The 18,464-nt window shown below is 50.9% G+C and overlaps 1 protein-coding gene across 1 annotated transcript in view; it reads left to right on the forward strand.

The window, feature by feature from the left end:
- Positions 1-12,593: 12,593 nt before the first annotated feature.
- KCNQ3 (potassium voltage-gated channel subfamily Q member 3) overlaps positions 12,594-18,464 on the forward strand; it is a 39,712-nt gene continuing 33,841 nt past the window's right edge. Inside the window, exons 1-4 of the mRNA XM_011373829.1 lie at positions 12,594-12,658; positions 13,416-13,506; positions 15,059-15,185; positions 16,389-16,561. Coding sequence (XP_011372131.1) covers positions 12,594-12,658; positions 13,416-13,506; positions 15,059-15,185; positions 16,389-16,561 — 456 coding nt within the window. The remainder of the gene's footprint in view (positions 12,659-13,415; positions 13,507-15,058; positions 15,186-16,388; positions 16,562-18,464) is intronic.

Here is an 18,464-nt window from a genome sequence, read left to right on the forward strand (position 1 = left end):
ACCTGAGCCCCACTTCCTCAGGCCCTCCCCACCCCCAGATAAATATCATGCCTCAATTTACAAAGTTCGGTACAGGTCCTAGGAATTGAGGACAGTGGAGCCCGAGCTTCAGGTAACTCCTGACACCCATGACGGGTGAATGAGCTCACATTTTTCCCCTAAGTGACTGGCCTTAGAAACGGGAGAGAAGACGGGGTCTCGAAGTCCCAGGATGCTGTGCGTTTTTGAAATCGTGGCTGATAGCTGGTAACCACTGCGAACTTACTAAGATGCTCTCAACCACCCTCCGTCATGTCCACTTTCATGCTGGGCACTCCCCAGGGCAATAAGTGGATTCCTCATAATGCTGTAAGTTTCTCAAGGGCAGAATGAAGTCTTAGGTCCCCTCTGTGTCTGGACCCAGGGCTCAGTACAGAATAATTACTCAGTAAACGCACATGGAATGAAGGATGGAGTGAATGGATATAAAATCCGGGAGCATTTAAAGATGAGCATGGAGCTCAGGGAGGCGAGGAAATTGCTAAGCACAATCAGCCATGATGGCTATTATTTCTCCAAGTGCAGCTGTGCAAGCAGATGTGTCTCCATCATGCTAATGCTAACATGAGCCATATTGTTTTTCTTTCTTTTTTTTCGAATCTCTCTCATTTTGGAAACTTGAAGCCACTAAATGTTTCCATTCTAACGAGATTTCCGAAAAGGAGAGAAAAAAAAAAAAACTCTGAATAATTGGGGCTTGTGTCATGCTGGCGGGGGGAAAAACTGCATGGGACCCAGATCTTAAATTGGGCCATTTTGGCTTTCAAAAGAAACAGTGGAGCTATTTGTAGGAAGGTGCTAATGGGATAAGCAAATATAAAATGTTTACACCTTTCGATTTGGGTCTGAGCAGACCAATTTTTATATCTGAATGTGGGAAGTCTCCAGGGCATGGTAAGAAAAGTAAATGACACACCGATTACGTTGGCATCTTCCCAGTCTTCAGCCTGAAGGCGGCTGGAAAGGCCGCTTTCTGATTTGGCTACTATGTAGGTGGAGACCGTGAAATGCCAGTTTGCGGCCATGTCACAGCTGCTAGGACAAAGGGCTCTTTTTCTCCTAGAACCCCTGTCCCTCAGCCGAAGGTCCCATAAAAAGCACCTCAGTCCTTTGATGCAAAGCTTGAGTCCCTTTTAAAATGCAGATCCCATTACCGGATTTCGTTGACCAATGTCAGAATGAAATATGAATGAACTAATCAAAAATAAATAAATAAATAAAAATAAAAATAAATAAAATACAAATCTCAGGTACCACCTTATACCTATTAAACTAGCAAGTCAATTAGCAGTTGTTAATAGCCAGTGCTGGCAAAATCAGGCAAAAATGGGGTCCTCATCGTCTCTTAAAGACCCTCAGAAAAGCAGTCTTGTCAGAATGTATCAAGAATCCATACGGATAGTCAAAGCCCAGATAGTCTAGAGATTTATCGTAAGGATTTGGTCCTGAACAAGGAAAAAATTACATGCGCAGAAGATATTTACCATAGCATTATTTATAATGACACAGAATTGGAAGCAAATTAAACCTAAAATAGCTATCGATAGGAGAATAGCTATCTACGTGTCAGTCGCCGATGTCACAGAATGCTGCGCTTTCGTTAAACAGGGTCGTTTGAATATTTTATAGCTAAGCGGAAGAATATTTATGCTTTAATAAGATAAATTGTGGAATATCATGTTGCGACAAAGCGAATATGTAAAAATCGTATGTCCCCGTGTCCTTGGGCTGGAGATGAGGCAGGAAGGGGAAAATGACAAGAGCTGATTTGTTAGGTGTAGAATTAAACCCGTTCGACATGATGGTTCTTTTTGTATTTTGCTTCTCACTGTTTGCTTTAGAATGTCTTTTGTGAATCGAGTCTTTGAAACCAAAGGGGCTGGAAATGCGCGGGATCACGGTATCTGTCGGCCCGTAGGCGTGAGCAGTGGTCAAGGACCACCGAGGACTTGGAACCCTTTGGACCTGCAATGAGACAGGCAGCAGAAACGGCCGTCAGGGCCGCAGTAGAGAACAGGAAGCCCGTGGGAGCACAGGTGGCTTGGGATGGAAGGAAAGGGGTACCCCAGAGCGTGTATCTAGAGTATACCCTCTGGATGACACGCTCCAAGGCGTCTCAGGAGACCCTTAGGCCTAGATGGAAGAGACATGATGGGAGAAAATATGCCTGTCTCCTTCTGGAAGCTGAGACGGGAGAGGGGAACCGCTCAGCCCATTCATCATTCCTCGGGCATCACCCTCTCACTTTCTACCCTCATAGACCAAAGGCCCTCTCCACGCGGGCCGAGGGAAGGGCAGCCGGGCAGCCTCTGCTGGACCTCCCCATCCCTCTGGACGAGAGAGGGAGGTGACCCTCTACCTGTCGACATCCGTAAATGCCGCTGGTCTGGGCCGTTCCTGCTCGGGCTTCCTGTGAGCAGGTGCTGTGCCCCGCGTCTGCTGTCACCGCCGTCGACCACATGTGGAACCCGCCTGCCAGCTGTGTGTCAGGAACCCGGGCTCTTTTATTGAAAGTCCAGAGCAGTCCCGCGAAGGGGATGTTGTAATTACCAATGCCCAAATAAGGAAGCTAAGAGAAACTGAGTCACAAAATGCGAACAGGAGGGGCTGGGGACTAGATGCGGTGTCTGATCCGGAAGTGTGTGCCGTGCCCACGACCGCGCGGACTTTAGTACAGTGCTGTGTACACAGTTGGTGCTTCAAAAAGGCGCATGTAAGAATTCTGTACCCACTTCCGATTGGCGGGGACCACCAAGCGATTCTCTGACACCGATCGGGTGGCCTCCAGTTGAACTCAGCTCTGGAGATAGCGTCAGAATCCACAGGTTAAGGGCTCTGTCCCATGAGACCGTCCCTTCATCCCCCCAACTTCAGACGAAAGCAGTCGAAAGGGTGTCGCCTGGGCTTCTGACCAGCTGAGTGTAGATCAGAGATCTCAACGACCCCTCTTTGGGTTCAGTTAATTTCCTAGGGCAGCTCACGGAACTCGGAGAAACATTTGAGTTACTAGATGACCAGTTAATTATAGATGAATCTCACTCAAGAACAGCCAGATGGGAGAGACGCACAAGGCAAGGTGTGTGAGAAAAGGCTCAGAGCCTCCATGCCCTCCCCAGGTGCTCCGCTCCCCCCTACATCTCCCCGTGGTCACCAGCCCAGAAGCTCTCTGGACCCTGTCCTTTTGGGTTTTCACGGAGGCGTCATTACAGAGGCACAGTTGACTATTTTCATCATTGGCCATTAGCGACTGAACTCAATCTCCAGCCGTGCCACCTGCCCCAGAGGTGGGGGTGGGGGAGGGAGACTGGAAGTCCCAACCCTCTAATGACAAGGTTGGTTCTCTTGGCAACCAGCCCCCATCCTTAGGTGCTTTCCAAAAGTCACCTCATTAACATGACAAAAGACACCGTCATCACTGCTCTCATCTCTTATCAAATGCCAAGGGTTTTGGGAGCTGTGAGCCAGAAACTGGGAAGGAGACCACACATGCGTGTTTCTTGTTGCAGATCACAGCATCGCGGCACAGTAGGTGCCGTGCAGGTGCCTGTTAGATTAAACGTCCCCTGACTGGACTTTTAGCTGAGACTCAGGGACTCTTAATCATGCCTTTGTTTTTCCCGCCCTCCGACGTCATACCAACTCCTGCGATAATATCAGGGGAGTTTAGCATCTGCTCTCGCCCCTGGTTTTTCAAAGATTCCTTTATCATCTCTTGCGATGGTGAGCACCACTCAACCCCGTCTGGCTCTCTGAGACGATGCGTCCTGTGACAAGGTCTGAAAATGATGAAGAAGTCAATAAACATGGTCCTGGTGAGTGGGCCGAGTGGAGATATAGGCCTTCCAGGGATCAGCTTTTCTAGATGAGTGTAAAAAAACAAAAAACAAAAAAAAAAAACCACTTCGTTTTTTTCCCCCCGCAGATGTTCTGTGCATGTAAGAAGGTTATATAAGATGGTCCCATCCTATCGACACGGTTGAGAGCTGACAGAGAAGACGGGTCGCAGTGCGAACTTCAGGCTCTGGGGGTGGCGGGAAGGGGCTGGGAAGTTGCCGACTTGTGTCGATGTCACGCCTCGCCTGCACTGGGGCAGCCGCCCCTGGCTCATGTTCACACTGGCGTTCTATTAGCCTCGTTTTAGACATGGGGAGTCTGGGGCTTCTGGAGGCAAGATAATGTGACCAAGTGCACGTGGCTAGAAATGTGATCCAGAATTTGAACCCAGATTTGTCTGCCTCCGAAGACCCTTCTCTTTCTCGTAAACCGAGTTGTCTAAACAATGCACGGCCCTGGGCGTATGGAGAGTGGGGAGATGGGGGGTTAGGAGGAGAGGGGCGAGAGAGGAGATGGCGGGTAAAACAAAGCCTTTCTGTAGAGGCGAAGCGAGACGTTAGGACCGCAGAGCGGGCGGGGAGCGATGGAAACGAGGCTGGGGAAACATTGCTCTGGACTCTCCGGGATGGAGTGGATGGCCAGGTGTGGGGGGACCATCAGGAGACCGCTGGAGTGACCCGAGGGCAGGATGATGTGGCTCGACTAGGGCAGTCGTCATAGAGATGGAGAGAGGTAGACCAGATGTATGATATCATTTCCGAGGAAGAACTGAACTAATTTAAGAAAGAATTAGGTGAATCTGGAGGGGGCGGGGGCGCAGCTACATGGGGGGTGGGGGGAAAGGAATCAGAAGGGCTCTCTGCATTCTGGCTGGGGAGCTGGGACCAACTTTATCTCACGGAGAGTACTCATCGCAAGTCTGCACATAGCCCTTCGCGTCTTCATTATAGAATCTTCGAATAGAAGCGTTGAGTTTCGGAAAGATGGAGAATCTTTCAGGAATCTTACTAGAAGTCATGCAGCTCACAAGGAGGAAGACCCGGGTTCAAACCCAGGTCGCTATAACTAGGGGTGCCTGGTAGGGTCGATCCAGGAAGGAAGGAAAGCCTGCAGCGCCGAGGAGCACGTTGCGAGTTCGAATCCCCGTGCCTGACCCTTGTCACTCTGCCAGTGTCCCTGAGCCCTGGGACGCTGCAACGCGTGTGCCCTGCGCACCTGTAGGATCTGCCCCCAGCCCCTCCGGCCTGCCCAGAGTCACGTCCTAACACCTCGTCCTGTTAAAGGGTTTGTCCTAAAGGACTCAGTTAAAAGGCAGCTTTACTTACCTCTGTTTCATCAATGATAAATGAGTATTTTTCTCCATTTTAATATCTCTAAAATGAAGAGGTGAAATACAATCGATGACTGTAATAATTTAATTGGCAGTGTCCCTCTCTTAGTAGTTTATACAATTATAATGTGTCTTACAATTAATTGTGTCTGAGAGATAATGAACTGTTACAGTATTTCTTGGTAGAATTACCCAAAGATGATATATGTCTGCTGAATTCCAAATGTATTGTAATAATGACAGCTGCTTCCAATTATTGAGAAATTACAAGTTTCCCAGACACTGTTATATGGAATAATAAATGACATTCATATTAATAATAATAATAGCTAACATTTATTAAGCACTAGCCTAAGCATTTTATGATTCCATTTTACAGATAGAGAAACTGAAGTACACGTAGTCCTCACAAGAGCTCTGTGAGGTTGAATAGTTATCCCCACAATGAATGCAAGGGATTGGAGGATCAGAGAGGTTAAATTACTTACCCAAAGTCACACAGCAGTAAATAGTGTAGTCAAAGTTTTACCTTATTCCATGTCTGATTCCCAAATTTATGCTCCCAATTATAAAGATTTTGTAACTGGGCATGTATGCCAGCGAATTGGAAGGAAAGTACCAGTTATTGAGTGCCTGCTGTCTGCCCGTAAGCATTTTATATCTTAACTCATTGAATCCTCTTTGGAGGTAGGCGTTCGTTCCCACTCTGCAGATGAGGGGCCAGAAGCCCAGGGCTGAGGCTGGACTTGAGACTCTAGTGTGACGGGCCCCAGGGCCCAGGCTGTTCCCTGACAGGGACTCCTAATGACCCTGTGACCAAGTGTCATGGATAAGTTTGCTTAAAGTAACACGTGCTTCTGGGGCAGCAGCAGTGAGCTCGGACAGGGCTGTTGACTTGTTTAAAAACCATTTATGAGAAGACAGGACAGTCGAGAAGAAATGCTGGGTGAGGTACCACGAAACCGAGATAGAGGCAGATTCACCAAGAAAGTAATGAAGCTTAAACTGCACGCCCTGTGCTAATTTTTATTCGTAATTTGTATTTTCCCTAAATCTGTATGTCTTTTCCTCCACAAATATTGGTAAGCCCCTATTTTATTCCTCCTTTTGTGTTAAATATTCTAGAATCCAACTCAATAGAAGTACTTTTAAGATAAAGTCCCTTTAAAGTTTAAAGAATTTTTTTTCTCACCACATGAGACGTGTAACACATCTTCAGTGATACTGGTTGAGTCAAATTGTCCTTGGCTCTTAGATTAAATCGGGAGTTAGGATACTTTTTCTTAAAGAGCCAATTCTAAGTATTTTAGGCTCAACAAGGCCAGATGGTCTCTGTGACAACTACTCCACACAGGTCACAAAAGCAGCCACAGGTGATATTTAAATAAAGGAGAGTGACCGTAGTATAAGAAACTTTTCCAGAAACAGGCAGCGGGCTGGTTGGCCCGAGGGCTGAAGTGTGCTAACCCCTGGTATAGATGATCAAAACCTGCTTCTGTGTTACACACCTATGGATCTATAAATTGATATGGATAAAACACAGATAGATATAGATAAATATACAGATATAGATTTGTAGGTGCTTTTTTATGAGTATGATTTTCTTGCTTCATTTCAAGAACATGGGAATTTTTAAAGACAATTGATTTTTTTAAATTTTTTATATATGGTCCTCCCTCGATATCCGAGGAGGATTAGGTCCAGGACCCACCGCAGATCCCAAAATCCATGGGTGCTCAAGTCCCTTATATAAAATGGCATAGTATTTACATATAAGCTATGCACATTCTCCCACATACTTTAAACCATCTCTAGGTTACTTTTAATACCAAATGCAATGTAAATGCTGTGTAAACAGGCGTTACACTGTATTGTTGAGTGAACGATGATAGGAAAGAAAAGTGTCCACTGTCTGGTACAGAGGTAACCGGCATACGCCTAAGTACACAGTGCATGTCAGCAACAATGTGACTTTTCTTTTCCAAATATTTTCGATCTGTTTGGTCGAATCCACAGATGGGGTCCCACGGATACAGAGGGCCGACTGTACTACCGAAGGCGGTTTTTTCACTTTTCTCTGTGAGCATAAGATGAGAAGGAAAGAGGTAAAAACTCGCATGATAAATGTGGGCTATTGGCCAGAATTCTGGCGGGTGGCACACTCGGTCCTCTGTAATCCACGTGTCTGTCCCATGAAGTGGGTTTTGGGGAGGAGGTCCCCTTATTCCACTATTAGTAGGAACCAGTGTCTATCCACATAAGGGGACTCTGCTGAAAATGGGAACCAAAACTTCATACCAAACAGTGAAGAAAAATATCTTATTAGTACTTTATGATAATAAAGTAATTAAAATACAAAACCGTGTTAAATGTATCTCACGGTTAACAAGATATAGGTTAGAATCACAGCTATGCTCTAATTGTCAGAATGAAGCAAGACCGAATCAAGTGTTAATTTGGGGGCATATTTTCCACGCCAAAACTATATGACAGTACCATATGATTTCGCATTTTATTTTCTCAACATTTTGGGGACGGATGGTGTGAGACTTTTAATCTTTTGAAGTATCAATTGATTTGTCTTTAATTGTTCTAGTAAGATTGTTACTTGTTAATGGCTTCGCTGTATTTAGAAGAGCTCCACGATCACATCCATCGACTTTATGAAATCCCGAATCTACTGTGAGCTTTGCCTTTTGACTTTGCACATGGGCCACGCTGGGCTGTTGGATGCTGTAAGTGATGGAGAGGCAGAGACGTGGTTTTGGTTATGAGGATTCTTGCTGCCCTGTGCAATCTCTTAGCTACAAAGACTGGGATAAAGAATAAGTTAGCAACAGTCTCTCGATTTGTCGATCCTATATTGTAGATGAGAAATTGAGCTTCGGAAAAATAAACCTGCCTGAACTCACCTGGTTTCCGTGTGGTGAGTCAAGATTCAGATCCTGGCTAACTAGTGTTAGTTACTTATTACTGCATAAAACACTACCACAAACTTAGCAGCTTAACCCAACACACATTCATTATCTGTGTTTCTGTGTCAGCCAGGGCTGGGGGCTCATCTGAGAGCACTATGGGGAAGGATTCGCTTCCACGCCCCCTTTGGTGGTTGTTGGAAGAATTCACTTCCTCGAGGGCTGTTGGACAGACAGTCTCAGTTCCTTGCTGGCTGTTGGCTGGAGGCCACATTTAGTTCCATTCTATGTGGGCCTCTCCAGCATGGCGGTTTCCTTCATCAAAGCCAGCAAGAGAGTATGTGGCCATTGTCTGATGTGCTTCTCACAACAGCCCTGTCATTATTAGGAGCCACTGTCATTACATTACCAGATGCGGAAACAGTCACCTAGGTGACAAGTGACAGAGCTGAGATCGGAACTCAAGTCTATTTGTCTCCGAAAGGCCTTCCAGGCCCTCTCCCCAGGGTTGTCAGCCGGAAGCCTGACTCTCCACTAACTGCCCTTGGGGGACTTTGGGGTCATCTGACTCAATCCCCTGATTTCACAGAGGCCTGGGGAGAGGAGAGAACTTCTCCAGCCTCCTACGCGAGTAAACGACAGAGCTGGAAGTCGAACTGAGCTGTGCAGCATCTTCAGCTAATTCCTTGGACTGGGCATTGTGATTCCCAGGGGCCCCCAGGCTGACTCCTAAGGACTAAGGCAATCCCTAGCCCTGACACACAGTGGGTGCTTTACCTCTGAGGCATTTCAGATGGGGAGCAGTAGGGTCCTCAGGTAGTCTGAGAGGTCTTGTCTTCTGCTTGAGAGCAAGGCCCTGGTGATGGTGGCTGAGGATCAGGACAGGTGGGCTAACTCTGCGGTCAGCAACACGTGCTCTTTTGGAGGGTTCAGCTCTGACTTCGCCTCGCTGGGGACCATGTTTCTGCACATCTGCATTAATGACAGACAGACAAGGATCATGAGGAAGATAGTCCAGTGTTGTTGGCAGTTGCCTTCCTCCCTCAGTCCGGGACCTTAGGGAGTGGCAGGCTACCCGGGAGGAACTGTGACAGGGGAGGGGCGCGGCAGGGTTGGGGAGGGGAGGGGTCTCCAGGAACCACCAGGAAATGGAGCTCAGCTTTCCTGCCCCAACCTGGGGGTCCCGAGGAGCAGGGGAGGGCGTGGCCTCTCACGGCTGGACTGCAGCGCGCCATCAGCCCTCCTCCCCGCTCCAGCTGGCTCTGACCTGCCCCATCTCTGCAGATTCTCACTCAGGTCTCCACGGCCACCCTCAGCACAGCGCCTGGCCCCAGCAGCGCGGCCCCCTCGCTCTCTGTGGCCCTGCCGCCCGCCAAGCTTAAACTGGGGATGCCAGCATGAAAACGACAGCGCCCCTGCCTGGTAGGGTGACTCTCAGAAGTAAAAGAAACATTGGTGTAAAAGCAGAAGAAACGAGTGAACCAGGGCTGGAGCGTTGGCCGCCCGCTTTGTCCCACCATGAGAAGCCTACGCAGGGGATGTGGCTGTGAGGCTGGTCCCCGCTCCCGTGGACCCAGCGAGAGGAGGGCTGGAGGGGATGGCGGGTGGCGCTGTCCCTCGCAGGTGCCTGTGCGAAGCCACAGCAGCTTCTCGGCCGCTGTCCCGACAGAGGTTTGGTATCAAGGGGCCCTGGGCAGGAAGCACTGGTTCTCGTCCTGGTCCCCTGGACCTTCCGCTTGATGCAGCTTCTCCTGGGTCGGGTTCCTCCACCCTTTGCACCCTGGCCTGGGCGGAAGATGGCCGAGGAGACCCTGTCCGGTTCAAGGCCATGTCTGAGCCCCTCCACCCTGACTGGCCTCGTTTGCAAAGACAGCCAGGACCCCGCAGGTAGAAGGGCAGCCATTGGCTGTCCCCCAAGACTCCCACCACAAACCCCGGCTCGCCCCTCCAGGTCCTGGGAGGGCGCAGAGGAAGGAGGGGGAGGAGGAGGGAGGAAGAGTGGCGGGAAGGACAGGAGGAGAAGTCAGGGAAGGGGGGACGGCGAGAGAGAAGCGGGGCGAGGGAAACAGTTGAGGCCACAGAGCAGGACACATAAAGAAGGAAGGGAGCGACTGGCGAGGAGACAGAGCGACCGAGCGAGTGAGCGGAAACCGAGGGCGAGGCGGGGAAGGGAACGCCGTCCGGCCACACGCCCCTGGCTTCCGTCCCGGACTCTGTCTGAAATCAAGTTCATATTTCAAGAGTCAATGGAAACATGCAAGAAACCAAAGAGTGCCTCCCCTTCTCAGGTGAAGGAACCTCCTCGATGTTTTTAGCTTTATAAATTTTTGATTGTTCTCAGATCTCAAAAAGTAAATTCCTGAGGTTGCTGGTGCTTTTCATTCCTTGGTGGGTGAGGGAACGCGAGGCTCCGCCGTGCACTTGCTGCCCCCTGCTGGCCACAGCCCGGTTCTGCATGCTCGCTGCTGATGGGAACCAGGCAGAAACTGCGTTTGGGTGAAAGGTTGAGGCTGAATTATTCCCTCTCCTTGCTCTAAAATCACGGACTGTTAGAGCCAAAAGGGATCGAGGTCTCCAGCCCCAATCTCTCCCTTAAGCTAAGATGGAGTCATATAAAGTAGCATAACCACAGATATGTTCTACCCCGTTGCTTTGCTGCATTAGGAATCTAATCAAGGGAGTGTCATCTCGACACCTTTGCTTTATTCTATTGTTAGAAGCAAGTCGAAGTTCTCCCTGCACTCAAGGATGGGGATTAAACAGGGCCTCACTCATGGGAGGTCACCTTAGGGCATACCCACCACACACACCCCTCGTAGACTCTTCCCCGCTTTACATACATTCCAGGTGCGGAGTGTACTAGAGCGTCAGAGTCTGGCTCCAGTTGTCACTGACGTAGTTCAGCTGTGGGACTCTGAGCTGTCCTTCCTCCCCATACATTGCCCCAGCCACAGGCTTCAGCTCCATGTCTGATGCCAACTGAAGACAAAGCCACTCACGCAAGGCTATGGTTGATGGTTTGCATTGCAGGGCCTCAAAGTTAAAATTTTGGACGATCTTGTTCTTAAAAATTCTGCAGCGCGGGGCGAGGCCGTATCCTCTCCTCTTCTTTGTCATCCCCAGATCTCAAGACCAACCCCCAGCTCCGATGTTTAGTTAATTTTTTATCGCTGAGAAGGTTAGCAGTCACGTCTTCAGGGTTTCAGCCTCCACCTCAACTGGGTCAATAAACTCTTTCACTAGAGGAAGGCAGTCCCGCCCTGAGAGGAATTCTGGCATCCGTGTTAAGATAGTATGTTTTATTTATTCCACAATGCAAGCAAACAGATTACACAATGATAATGATTGTGGTCAGGAATAGAAATGCCTCAGGGGCTCTGTGATTCCCAAGGCAGGGATTGCCCAGGGAAATCAGCAGAGAGCAGCTGGGTCATGGAAGGATCTAGAAGCAAGACGTGAGTGGCACTGTCAAGGCATTAGCGAGAGGAGGAAGAGGATTATGTGTGTGGGGGGGAGGGGAGTGGTCAGGGAAGAAGATCTTCTTAGGACAGCACAGGGGCTGAAAGAGTTTGAAGAAACACCATGTATGGCCGGCTTGGGATGGGAAAGCAGCAGAAGATGAGGGTATGAGGAGGACAAGGCCAGATCACGAAAGGTCCACAGCCCTTGCTAAAGGAGAAGATCAAACAAGGTTCTGTGTCCATGAACTTCTGCAGTCTCCCTGGGCACGTGGTGTTCACAGTGCTTGGGAGGCCAACACACAGAACATGGGGACATCCTGGACAAACCCTAACTAAGCCTCAAGGGCCCTCCCCACGCTTTGGTCACAGCCTTGTGGCTGCTTCCAATCCTGTGCCCCCAGCCCGTGGTGGACACTCGGACCATAACCTGAACCACGCTCTACCATGACTTCCTCCACTGGACTAAGAGGTCCTGGAAAAGGAGGGGCAGGTTTTATTTGTGTTTGCATCACTAAGACCTGTACTATGCCCAGGACAAAAGAGACACTAGATATATTGATATTAACTCACAAGAGAATAATAGCGAACACGTAATGAAAGCTAACTATTGACCAGCCGCCCGTCCAGTCACCTGACATGGGTTGTATTACTGAATAATTGATGGGCACTTTTACCGGATCCATCTTACAGGTGAGGAGACCAAGCTGCAGAAAGACTGTGGAAATTTGCCTAAGATGACACAACATAAGAGGAGGAAGAGGCTTCTGATCTAGGTCTTATCTCCAGAGCCTGTGAATGAATAAAATAAAGTCTTGAGGGAACTAGAGTTTGGCTTTGCAGAATCATCCAAGAGTGATTATGCTTGTTCTATAGTTCGCACGATCCTATGCACTGGACTAAATAATCCTCTATCCGTTATCTCCTGTGGTCCTCACAGAGGCTGTGATCGCTAGGCAGATTCCCGGTCTCATTCCACAGACATGTCCCTCCCCTCGTAGGCACCCAGAGAACCCGATGTCGATCATCGAACCAAAGATTCTCCACCGAGAGGAGGAGAACCATTTTCCTTTGTTGCAACGGTAAAGCATGTGCACACATGCACACCCACCAAGAGTTTATAAAGGTAATAGTCTCAAAGGATTAGGTGCAGGTTGCTCCTGCCTGAGGCAGGGGCATGGACCAGATGACCCCTCGATGACCTTGCACGGACTGGCGTTCTGCAGTGCTCAGTGTGGTGGTTCCTACTCTTTCTAGAGCGAAGAACACATTGTGATTTCAAAAACAATTCTGAAGATTCCCCAACCGAAAGAGGTTGTTTCCTGAAGGAACTGCTGACTGTAAAAAAAAAAAAAAAAAAAAAACCAAAAAACACAAAAAAAAAAAAAAATACTGAGACATGGCAACAGAGGCCTCTGCTGAATGTACCACTCTTTGGAATGACTTCATTTTCTTTACACTAAGAACACGTTCATATATTTGAAAAACATAGTCCTGTATGTGCAGGACATGTTATTAATTTATTCACATTCCTGTCGATTTGCTGAAACTTGTGGTACTTTTTGGTCCTCCAGGGTTGAAACTAGATGATCTCGTTGAATGCTAACTAGCGGATTCCACTCACTGGCTGGTCGAGCAGAAGTATGCCTAGTGCCCACCCTCTCCCTGCCTTGTTTTCTTTAGCTGGAATGTTAATCCCTACCTGCCTTACAGGTTTGTCATGAGTTACATGGGATAACAGAGGAGGTTGTAGCGTCATCCTGCACCCCCTTCCCTGTCTAGCTTTGGAGCAAGCCAGAACTCAGCATTTCCTTAGTCTCCTTCCTCCTTCTGCTCTAGGTTCCTGATCGTCCTGGGGTGCTTGATTCTGGCCGTCCTGACCACGTTCAAGGAGTATGAGACAGTTTCGGGAGACTGGCTTCTATTACTGGTAAGATCGCGGACCCACCCTGGGCTGTGTTTCTGGGGTACAAGCCTTTGGTTGGAGTTCCGCGGGATGCCACCTTTGAGTGTGATTCTGCCCAGCTGGTTTGGGCTTCCTGGAGTCTCTGGCCAAGTCTGATGCCTGGATCAACTGGTCGGCTCTGCCATGGGCGCAGGTGGAATGGCGAATAACATCGTCATTCCAGATGAGAGATTAGGGGACCTAAACCAGGTCAGAGCACAAACCAATACACGTTAGTTAATTGATAAAATACGGCTTCCCAGCCCTCTGAAAGCTAACGCGAAGGCGTGCTCCATTCTAAAACCTGCCTCTGTTTTTTCTCCATAAACCCTGAGGATCTCTTACTTCGTTCAAGGCCAAGTGCAAAATCCCACCTCTACATAAAACTCAAAGTCCTGCTTCCCAAGGCCTCTGCCTGTTTCCTCTCCATTCTCCATCCACTGGTCCGGCAGAGAGTGGACCTAGCTTTCTTCAGCAAGTTTCTTAGTGCCCTTGATTTTCTGTTTCCTCACATTCTCGCCTAAAATCTATGAAAATGTGTGGTAAGGAGCAAATGCTCCAGGCAGAGACGAGGCCCCAGGAGGGGCCGGTCCCCCTGCAGCCTGGGACAGCACTGGTCACTGGCCCTTTGAGTGACCACACCCTTGCTGCATTAGGAGTCAGCTGCCTCTTCAGGATGAGGCCTCACCCTTGATACAGCGAGGGGATGCCAGGCCCCCAGTTCGGGTTCACACGATAGCAGAATCTTTGCCTCACCCTGACACGCCATTCTTTGGTGCCAGAGTCAACAGGTTCCTTCTGAGGCCAGGTGTTGATAATCCACACCGGCTCTCAGCTGACACCTGAGCAGGTGAATCCTGGGAAGCCATCCAGTTCTAGGAACTAAGTTTCCGGGGTCACTGTAGAGCAGCAACTCGCCTGGGGTCCCAGGGAGACCACCAAAGAGAGAGGGAGGCAAAGGTGCGGGTGTCTGACCCACGAGGGGACACGGGAGGAACGAGCAGACCCAGTGTCCCGAGGCAGCGTGGTGCTTATGATGCCATGTGGGTTCTGAGCCAGATTCCAGCCTGAGATTCTTTCTTTGCCACTTCGTAGCCTTGAGACATTTGTTTAGCCATTCCATGCCGTGGTTTCTCAAAGTGGAAAATGAGGATAATGTTGTAACACACTCTGTCCGGGTCATGTGGGGCCCAGGAGCCATGCTTAGTAACCGCTGGCCCCAGTTAGCAACACCCGGGGCTGGGCGCTGGGTGGGCCTGGTGGCTGATTCCACTGATACCTGCTACCTCTCTTTTCAACCCAATTGCATTTCTTAGGTGCTTTTAGGACATAAAAGGGATTTTTTAAAAAAATTATCCATTAATATAGGGAAAAAAGCAGTAGTCATTTTGCAAGTCTTGCCGTTAGGGACACTTAGCACATCAGGGCGACGCCGAGAACTGGCCAGCCCGAGCAGAGGCATCCACCTGTTCCCTCCCGCCAAAGCTGCGGAAACAGCCCCGTTAACCGGCGTCTCTCCACGTGTCGCTCGTCGCAGGAAACGTTCGCTATCTTCATCTTTGGAGCCGAGTTTGCCCTGCGGATCTGGGCGGCCGGGTGCTGCTGCCGGTACAAGGGCTGGCGTGGACGGCTCAAGTTCGCCAGGAAGCCCCTGTGCATGCTAGGTAAGGCCTGTCCCCGTCCCGCGGGGCCCTGGTCCCCTGCTTTGGGGGCGTGATTTCTCGGAGGAGATTCTAAGCAGACTCGCGGGGCTCCGCGGGGGCCAGCCCTGCCTGCACGAGGACGCGGAGCCTTCCCAGTGCCCCGTCCCCTTCCCGGGCCATCTCCTCATAATGAGTCCAGAGCGGTGACTCCTCGTGGGGACACGCGCCGCTCTTGGCGTTCGGACCGAGAAGGAGCCAGCTCGCTGCAGGATGTGGAGCCTCCCCCGGTCCTAGACCAGTAGCACCCCAGTCACGGTGACACCCCAGAGCGCCCCTGCATCCCCAGACTGGCCGTGCTGGGGGTGGGAGGCGAGACACGGTCGCGGGTTGAGAATTGCCTCCCTGGGACCCCGTTACGCCCATGTTCCGGACATGGAAACTGAGGCTCAGGGGGCTGAACCCGGTCCCAGCCATGCAGGCGGTCGCCGGCGTGTTTCGCACTAATGGCCAGGCCTACGGCGCCTGCGCCCTCCCCCGCCACGCTGCCGAGCTTACCGTGAGAGGATTTGGGGCGCTGTCCCTGAGCCCCTCCGCTGGGGTGCAGGCATGCCGATCGCAGAGGAGGCGGAAGCTCTCACCCATGCCTGTTGGCACAGCAGAGACCCACAGGTTCCCATCCGAAGATCCTGCTGAAATCACGGCCACAGGACAGCAGTGGGGTCAGGGGACCGAGAGCATCAGGCTCCAGGAACGGCTAAAGTCGCGGACCACAGAGCGTCGGGGCGGGAAGGGCCCTCCAAGGGCCTCTGGTCCACCACGCCCTCCTGTCCGGTGCTCCCGTCCCCTCCGCAGCAGCTGTCACTGGCCGCCCAGACTGCTCGCGTGCCTCCCGGCATGGGCCGCTCGCCCCTCTCCCCGTACCCGTTTCCTCCTGACTCCTGCGACGCTCTCCGGATATTCGAGTTCGGCCACTCTGTTCCTCCTTCCTTTCCAGCAGATTCTCCTTCTTATCAGGAAAACGTGCTTAGTGGCTCTTCAACTACACCTTACATGTCCCGTCTCCTCTGTCACAGGAGAGTAACCCTACTCGCCACGTGCGGTCGTTGTCACCATTTAACGCGACAGCGCTCGGCACACGCTCAACTGCGGGCCAACGGTGCCTCTGGTGGCTCCACTGCAGGCCTGGACAGCACTGGTCACTGGCCCTTTGTTTTCTTCCCCCAGACATCTTCGTGCTGATTGCCTCTGTGCCTGTGGTCGCCGTGGGCAACCAGGGCAATGTCCTGGCCACCTCCCTGCGGAGCCTGCGGTTCCTGCAGATCCTGCGCATGCTCCGGATGGACCGGAGGGGCGGCACCTGGAAGCTCCTGGGCTCCGCCATCTGCGCCCACAGCAAAGTAGGTGCTGCGGAAGGATGCATAGGATTCTTCCCACCGTCCATGACCCCCTCCCGTAGTGTCCCCAGAGGGTGGTCATTCTGCCACCACTGACGATGGCAGGGAAGGGCTGCCGCAGGAGGAAGGGCATACGCAGGTGTGTGACAATGAGCAGGAACAGGTAGACGTGGGCTCAAGTCTCAGCTCCACCAAATGCACACGACCTGTCACTCAACCCCGTTCGAGCCTCAGTTTCCTCATTTCTAAAACTGCCTATTCCTTTGGGTTGTTGAGAGGATGAAACAAGCTAACGCGAGGCAATATGGGATGGGAGGGGAAGGTTCCAGAGTCTGGTTTGAATCCAGACTCTCCTGGGTCTTGGTCCCTGCGTTTGGGATAGGAGAATCATAATGCACTTACCTCGTAGGTGAAAAGCGCTTTGAGCACACGCAGGTCAGAGAGGCTGTTCAGTTGCTAGTGATCCGTGCCTAGAACACAGAGCAGCTCATCCCAGGCGTGGGGCACTGTTTCCCCATTGCACTGATAAGAAAGCAGATACGGAAAGAGGAAGTCACCTGCCCAAGGCCACGCAGTGGGAGGCATGCTTAGTCTGGCTCCAGAGTCCACGTTCAATGGTTTGCTGCTGGCCACGGTGGAGCTCAGCTCTCCAAGGGAGGCCGGAAGCCGGGACAGGTGGGATTTGGTCTGACCCCTCCCCACGTGCTTGACCAGGTCTGGAAACCAAGGCAGAGAGAATCCATCATATCTGGAGCCACAGTGCCATTTCCTGTTGTTAGCCCAAAGCTTCGGCCCCGCTTTGTTTAACATCCCTGACTCAGCTGATCCCTGGAGAATGAAGGAGAAGCTTGTGCCTCGGCTCAGGAGGAAAAACCCCTCAGAGGCCAGTGCAGGAGGAATCGGAGCAAGGCCCCCTGGGTGGATCCTGTTCAGGGGACCTCGGAGATGAAGGGCGGGAGGCCCACGCTACACGGAGTTAGGCTTTTAAAATTAGGGTAGGCCAGGCGCTACTAGAATAAAGATGCTCTGGGCTCTCTGCGACCTAGCACAGAAATGTCGCCATCTTGCTCGCATAGTGCCTGATGTGGGCTGGGTGGCCCTGGTCCGTCTTGAAAATGAGCCTCGAGTCACCAAAGCAAGGGAAGAAGGGCCTGCAGCATCCTGCGGATGGATTTAAGGAACAGGCAGGAAGTTGCTCCTGCCACATCCCCCACATCGGCTAGACTCCAGCCCCCCAGCTCCAGTCCAACTGCACAGGGCTCAGGCGTGCGTGGGAGCCCATGGATATCGGGGAGCAGCCACAGGCTCTGCCACAGAGCTAGGGCGCAAATTGGGTAAGGTAAAGTTAAAATTACCTCGAATAGCCTTTTAAATGACCACGAAGCACAGAAGTGGGACACATTTTTACTCCTCATTGGTGACCATTATACTACCACTTAATAATCCAACACAGCCAGTTTTCCTGTACACGCATGAACAGACAGCTGTTTCTTCGGTTAAGCATCAGATGAAATTTCTGACTTTCACTTGGGGGCCAGAGGTAGGAAAAAAAACGTAGGATCGCCTGAGCCACCCTCAGTAAGGCAAGAGGCTGATGCTCAGACAGCCTCTGGATCCAATTCACGTGTCCCTTCTTGAACCCTGTGCAAGGCGGACACTCACAGAGAGCAACAGCTGGCTGGTCACCTGCACCATCTGAACTAACCTCTCTCTGCTATAGAGTGAACTCACGCACTGCGCTGCACCTGTGAGGCTGTGGGGGCGCTGGACCTATACGCACATGAGCGTGATGAAGTGTCAGAGGTTTACAGAAGGCTGCTTAGAAAATAGCAAAGGCACGAAAGACTAGAGGCGGACCTCATTTCTAGTTGGGGGAACGCACATCCAGAAAAATTTCACAGTGGCG

Source organism: Pteropus vampyrus, unplaced genomic scaffold (assembly GCF_000151845.1).
Source record: "Pteropus vampyrus isolate Shadow unplaced genomic scaffold, Pvam_2.0 Scaffold232, whole genome shotgun sequence".
NCBI classification, from domain to species: domain Eukaryota; kingdom Metazoa; phylum Chordata; class Mammalia; order Chiroptera; family Pteropodidae; genus Pteropus; species Pteropus vampyrus.